This window comes from Aulonocara sp. 'chitande type north' Nkhata Bay, linkage group LG16 (assembly GCF_057382095.1).
Source record: "Aulonocara sp. 'chitande type north' Nkhata Bay isolate Kocher_YH1m ecotype deep benthic linkage group LG16, A_spYH_male_GT1.1, whole genome shotgun sequence".
NCBI lineage: Eukaryota > Metazoa > Chordata > Actinopteri > Cichliformes > Cichlidae > Aulonocara > Aulonocara sp. 'chitande type north' Nkhata Bay.
In genome coordinates this window covers 20,985,671-20,992,759 of record NC_141359.1, presented here as the reverse complement: position 1 = coordinate 20,992,759, position 7,089 = coordinate 20,985,671, and the positions used below count along the sequence as shown (strand labels likewise).

The window sequence follows — 7,089 nt, the reverse complement described above, 5'->3', positions numbered from 1 at the left end:
TTTTCAAGTTATAAGAGACTCATTCTTGGGAACTGAATAGATTAAAACAATCTGTAACTTTGAGATCATGTTTTAAAAGAATGTAACTTGTTAGTGGATAGCCTATATCACGGTCTAAAATATGCATAGAAATTATAATTTCCTGCAATAGTTTTGTGTCATTAATGAAAAGCAAGTCACAATACTCTGCCATTTTGTGAATATGAGGTTATTTTATTTCAATCTAACGAGTCAGTCAATAGTAATCGTTTTTCTTTCTTCTTCTTTTCTTTCTGTCTGCTCCCTTTAGTGGTCATCACAGTGGATCATCTGCCTCCATCTCATCTATCCCTAACTGCTAACAAGGAAAACCTTAGCATCTCCGTCTCCTTTCTTCAAATTATATATCATAGCAGGCCTCACTACCATCTTGTAAACCTTCCCTCTGACTCTTGCTGTTATTCTTCTGACACAAATCACCCCAAGCAATGGTCTCGGTCAGCTCTACCCTGCCTAGATTCTCTTCTTCACTGCTCTTGTGCACTGTATGTTGCTTTGGATGGTTGAACCCAGGCATCTGAAATTGTTCACCCTCACTAGTCCCTGCAACATCACTATTACGCGATCTCCTCTTATTCACACACAAGTATTCTGACTTGATTCTACTGACTTTCATTAATCTTCTCTTCAAAGGATACCTCCACTTCTCCAAGTAATCTTCCAGACGTTTCCTACTCTCATTACTGATCACAGTGTCATCAGCAAACATCATAGTCCACAGAGACTCCTGCCTGTCCTCATCTGTCGACCTGTAAATACCATGGCAAACAAGAACAGGCTCTGTTGTCCCACCCCTCACCCTGAACTCAACTCTAACTCCTACCACATACCTTACAACTATTTCACTATTCTCATACATGACTTTATTCTCTGTCACTTCTGACTTCGTTTTTATTACTATTAGTAGTAGTAGTAGTAATAATAATAATAATAATAATAATAATAATAATAATAATAATAATAAAAACTAAAATTAAAAATGTAAATAAAGTAAACAAGTAACAACGCTGCATCGGTCATTGAAGTTTGCTTTTAGGCCCTGGGATGCTGTATATTCTATCTAATAGCAACACCTGGTGGGTGAAAATTAAATAGCACACGCAGAGGCGTGAGCTCGGCCAATACATCGTATTTAATATTCTGCACGTCCTTACTACGGCGGCGTGCCATACATTACACGCTTTAAGTATCACCTGATCGATGCTTAAATTAGCACTTGAAATACTTTAGTGCTTTGTCACGCTGAAACGCAGTTTATTTTGATGTGTGAGGACTGCAGCTTTACAGGAACCCATTTTCTTATTCTAAGCTCTACACGGAACTGAAAAAGGTTACACCAGTAATGCTAACCAGCTGTGCAGCTAGTGTCACCGGTGTTGTCGCTGACAGCCTGTCACTCACCTTGCTGCTGTAACTATAATCTTGTTAGTAGATACAGAGTTGAATGACAGTGGCTGTGTTGCCTGTGCGTTAGTGTTTTACTAAAATTTCGTGGAGCTGAGACGCTGAAAATGAGAGAAGGGTAAGTAGATGGCTCCGTAGCTAACATTGACGAGTTAGCTAGGTGGCTAACTTAAAAAGCTACATATAAGACTGCTAACAGCACTAGCAAGGTAAGGACAGCTTAGTAGTTAGCATTTCAGTTACTCATCTAACTCGGCTGCAGTGAGTGGTCATTTAATGGGGTTAAACTCGTTTGTATAGCCAGCAAATTCAAAGCATGGTGTGTCAGTCGTGACTGATTTGACAGCTTCTTTTGACAGGCCAAAAAAATACTGAGTGATGACTGGCTGCTCTTAACGATCGACGATCAGTTAAATTAGATACCAACTGCCAAAGCCCTGCTAACACCAGTCGTATGAGCTTTTCACCAGGCTGACAGCAGCTGTCAACGCTTTTCCTTGTGGGTGGGGTCGAGATATTTTTTTCCCTTCGTAAGATTCCCATCTTCATCTTTTCAGCATACATTACCTTAATTTCCCGTACTAACCTCAGCAGTGCACACATCTTACCGCCACCTGATAAGCCAGTATATTCACCAGGGTTTGGTTCCCATCACCTTTCGGTTGGCTGAGCACACCCGATTCCTCCTATAGGTTGCTGATATAGCAGGAGGCGGAAAACAGACCCACTGCAGTCAAACACATTATCCAGTGATGTTTTACTATTACTGTTATTATAAAAACGATACAGTCCTGGTTTAAGTATATGAATGTTTTTAGACAGAATACATAGGGGTCCTTCCATGTCAACTAACCAAATGGCACGAGCTTTGACTTATGATAGTGAAATAAAATTGTGATAAAATGTATTTTCATCATGTTTTGTGCTTCATTATTTCTAAAGCTCAAGACTGTAGTTCATACATATTTTAGCCTTGTGCATGAGACACACAATGTTGATTAAAATATCGGAATATATGGTTGCTGTTGTAGGGACACGTGTCCTTTTTTATTTGTAACCCTTCTTTTAATGCTTAATTTAATTGATTGTCTGATTTCAAAATTTTTTTTGTACAGAATAGGTTTTTGAACAAAGCTTCATGAATGCCTGCAATAATTTAATGAACACTAACTGGTGTTTAATTCTTTTATTAGGTGGGATAATATAGTCTTCATTACTTCCCAGTATTGGTACATGAGCAGTATGTTCAGTTTTGCATCAGTATTTTTTTATGAAGTAGGCTGATAACTGTTATGGATATTGTGCATGATTATATACTGATACAAGAACTTCTGTATTTGATGCAAGAACTTCTGTATTTGATGCAATTACCTGCCAAATCATCTTTGGTTCCCTGTGTTTTTTGGTTGTTTCATTAATGTTTTTGTTTGGTTTTTATTGGTTTGTTGCAGAGTGTGTGGCCTGTGATTCAGCTCTTGTGTAGCCATGGAGAAGCCGTGGAGGTTGTGGGGGGCAATGGAGCGTTGCACCCTCACTCTGGTGTCCTGGTCCTGGGGTGCCTGTCGTGTCTCCCTTTTGGCCCTTATCCTCACCTTCCATCTATATGGAGGATTTTTTCTCCTCGCTCTCATCTTAGCATCTGTGGCAGGCATCCTCTACAAATTTCAGGATGTTCTCCTCTATTTTCCTGACCAGCCTTCCTCCTCTCGCCTTTATGTTCCCATGCCAACAGGAATCCCACATGAGAATGTGTATATTCGTACTAAGGACGGTGTCAAGCTCAACCTCATCCTGCTTCGTTACACAGGAGGGGACACATCTCCTGGAGTCACTGCTGGAAATCAAAGCTGCCCCACTTCTTCTGCTCCCCCTACGATCCTTTATTTCCATGGTAATGCAGGTAATATTGGTCACAGGGTGCCAAACGCCCTGTTAATGTTGGTCAATCTGAAAGCTAACGTGGTGCTGGTGGACTACCGTGGTTATGGAAAAAGTGAGGGTGAGCCCAGCGAGGATGGGCTCTACCTTGATGCCGAGGCCACGTTGGACTATGTCATGACCCGCCCTGATCTAGACAAAACAAAGGTGGTACTCTTTGGTCGCTCACTAGGAGGTGCCGTGGCTGTTCGATTGGCATCAGTCAACCCTCATAGAGTAGCAGCCATTATTGTTGAAAACACCTTCCTCAGCATCCCCCATATGGCAGCAACGCTCTTCTCCTTCTTGCCCATGCGCCTGCTCCCCTTGTGGTGCTATAGGAATAAGTTCCTGTCCTATAGACAGGTGGCGCTGTGCCGCATGCCTTCGCTGTTTGTGTCTGGTCTGTCTGATCAGCTCATCCCACCAGTTATGATGAAACAACTGTACGAGCTGTCTCCTGCACGGACTAAGCGCCTGGCTATCTTTCCAGAGGGCACGCACAACGACACGTGGCAGTGTCAGGGCTATTTTGCTGCTTTGGAGCAGTTCATTAAAGACCTGCTGAAGAGCCATGCCCACGAGGAGAGCGCTCAGCCTTCAGCTAGCGTCACCATTATCTAAAAAAGAAAAAAAAAAGTCAGGGACTGACTGTTCATGGGCTTGAGTGGACTGATTGGGAAAGCTTCACTGATTATTTGGAAGAATGTACATTTTTTTAATCCTTTTGTGTGGGGTTTTATTTTATTTCACTCTTTTTACCTTTCTGTAAATTTAACATGTCAAAATATTTTCACTGTTTCAAGGTTCTAAGAGAGGGTAAGAATGTCCTCCTGAGTTTGTTTGCAGATATGTATGCATGTATTTTTGACATTTTTTAACGAATGAAGCCAGATCATACATGTCACAACACAGAAGACTTTGCTCTAGTAAGTCTGCTCGAATGAATTAAAGTCAGTGAAACAGCTTCTCTTGTTACTGCGTCCATATAGGGGCCTATGGTGTTTCAGTGAAAACTGATTGTTACTGCAGTTAAAATTTCAGTTCATCTGATAAACTGAGCTAGGCCTGATAATGCAGTCTAGGCCTTCAGTGTAAATATATTTAATTTTCTAAATTGCACTTTTCTTTTTAAACTTACCCAAGTGTTTAATTATATGAGCTAACATCTTCTGAGCAATACTTTGAGCAGTGTACTTTTTTCCTCTCCCTCTTTAAGCGTTAATCTGATGTATGTGCAACAGATTGGCATAGAAGGATATTGTTGTGATTACTGTCTATACACATACACCCTTTGAACTTTACTTTTAAAAGTAGCAGAAAGCTTCCTGTTGAATAATTATATTCAGCCACAAGTGTTTGCTGAGATGAAGTGGTCAGGAAGATGAAATGACATGTTTGATACTTCTGCCTGTCAAAAATAACTTATGGACCTCTTATTTCCTGTCTAGCTGCTTCTGTTTCATTGTGATTAAGATAATCTACACGCTGTTCTCCCTGGTTAAAATGCAATGCGCACACAAGAAAAGGTCTTTGTTTTTTAATTGGGCTTTAGGGGTTATTATGCAACATTGGCTTCTATAGTTTATGGTAAGAACCTTTTACAGCAAGTTACATTAGTGTGTTATATATCTGTGCACCGAAGGAGTCATCGGTTGGTGTAATGGTCTTGCCCCTGCTGACCGCTGGAACACAATAGGGAAAAATTACATAGTTCTCATTTTGTGCAAAAAAGTATTCAGAAGATTTGCAGATATTATGAGTCCTCAGTAGTCTAAGCAAGAGAAATTTAGTGTGTAATTTCCCAAAGTTAATACTGCAAATCAACAAGAAACTGCAGTCCAGCAAATTCTAATAGGGGGATTTTGAGGGCAAAAATTAACTTTTGAAGATTAATGAAATTCTAAGAATTATTTTTTAACAAAGACTGAGGAATGTGAACTTGCCCTATACCTCTCACCCTTTAGTCACACCATGTGAGATTTCTGGGAGGCATTACAGACATGACGAATGATTACCAAGAAAGATAGTTCCTAAAAATTTACTGTACAGCATTTGGCCATTTGAATACTGAATTGAAATCATTTTAGGGAGCAAAAAACAAACCAAAACACAGAAACTGTTTTTTAAAGAAGAGGTGTATTTAGGAATGAGGTGTAAGCTTTTTTCTTAGCTTTTATCATCAGCATTGTAATTGTTAATTGGAAGATTCTGTCACCCCATGCTTATTTGCAAAACGGCTTTACTCACTTGGAGGGCTTTTAATGAGCTAATTAACCTTTCCTGCATGTCTTCCATGGGATGGAGCGGAGCTCGACAATTAAAACGCTATTATCAGCTCTTGCTTTCTAAATGCAGCACGCGGCAGTGCAGTGGTATCAAAGCCATTTGAACAAGCTCAACAGATCTCCTTAGCCATATTTAATACTGTTTGAGACGTATGCTAAACAAAATCTGACAATGCCAGAAGACCAAATTTGTGCATCACTGTAACTTGACAAATGATCGAAATCCTACTATGAATGTAAATGGTGGTCTTAAGTGAACATGCTTTATAGAAATCGTATATTGCTGGTCTTTTCTTCCTTTTTCTTTGACTTATTTTACTGGCGGCACTGAACATTTTGGGACATTTTTGTATTATATCAAATCCATATGCTGAGTTAATGCACATTGTGCATACAACCATGTGAGTATACACTCTTTTGGCTCCACTAGCTTTGTTTTACACTTCTGCTGTGACTTAGAATTGCACCATCCCATCATTCGAGAGAAGATTGCGGAACTTGTTGTCATTCACTTGATTTACCATTTTGTAGCCTGGTAGGAAGCAAATTTAATAATAAATGGGATATTGAGTCTTCATCCTAGCCAAATGTGCTTTTACAGTCTAACACCCTGTGGATGAAAACAAATAAAATTGAATGTCTTTTAAGTTTTTATAGAAAATCATTGGCCGATCGGATGCGACAGTGCACTGTGGGACTTTTTTTTTTTTTCTTTATGTGAATCTATTCGGAAGAAATGCTGGCGAAAATGTTGCCATAACTCAGAATTGGTACGTTGCATTTTAAAGCTGGCATGTAATAACATCGAGTCTTGGCAAATTTGTGTGGAAATGAACATGCACAGTCTCGACATACTTTGTGTATATCTGCCACAACCGCTCCGCTTCTGTATGCTCTGAAGAAAAACTGATGATTTATTACTACAGACAAACATCTGAATGAGTCATCTTTTGACTTCTGAGTACAGGGCGGTCAGTTTGAGCAATTTTTTCCATTTTCCAGTTGTTTCTTTACGATTTTTAAACAATGTCGACAACTTCTTTTGTAAGCACACATTTTCACTTTCTATTTTCTGTACTGTAACATGCAATAAATTGATACATTAAAATCTTTTTTGTGGTTTGAGTTGGAGTTTGTGTGTGTCTGCGTGTGTGTGTGCTTTGTTATTCAGGGTGCTAAAACAAGTAACTTCACACTTCTGAGAATAACAGTTTTGTATGTTTTGCCATCTTGTGTTGCTGTTCACAGATTAATTTATTCACTTCCTTATTTTAGTGTGCATCTAATTCTGAAATAACGGTGGCATTATACGGTATTATTTTCACTTCTCAGTCTTAAATCACTTTACCTGTTTCGCACCTTGGCTGTTTTCCATTTTGCTGCCAGGTTCCACTCTTGTGCCCACTCGCATGTCAATTTTTATTGTGTGGAAGAAGACGTG

At 39.5% G+C, this 7,089-nt stretch overlaps 1 protein-coding gene across 1 annotated transcript; it reads left to right on the top strand.

Annotated features, from left to right (window-relative positions):
• The first annotated feature begins 1,185 nt into the window (after positions 1-1,185).
• On the top strand, positions 1,186-6,760 carry abhd13 (abhydrolase domain containing 13). Its single transcript, XM_086267253.1, has 2 exons — positions 1,186-1,561; positions 2,895-6,760. The coding sequence occupies exon 2, from the start codon at positions 2,929-2,931 to the stop codon at positions 3,982-3,984; it is 1,056 nt and encodes a 351-aa protein (XP_086123379.1). The 5' UTR covers positions 1,186-1,561; positions 2,895-2,928; the 3' UTR covers positions 3,985-6,760.
• Positions 6,761-7,089: the final 329 nt, after the last annotated feature.

Coding starts and splice junctions, on each gene's coding strand:
- abhd13 (XM_086267253.1), top strand. CDS start 2,929: ATGGAGAAGCCGTGGAGGTTGTGGGGGGCAATGGAGCGTTGCACCCTC.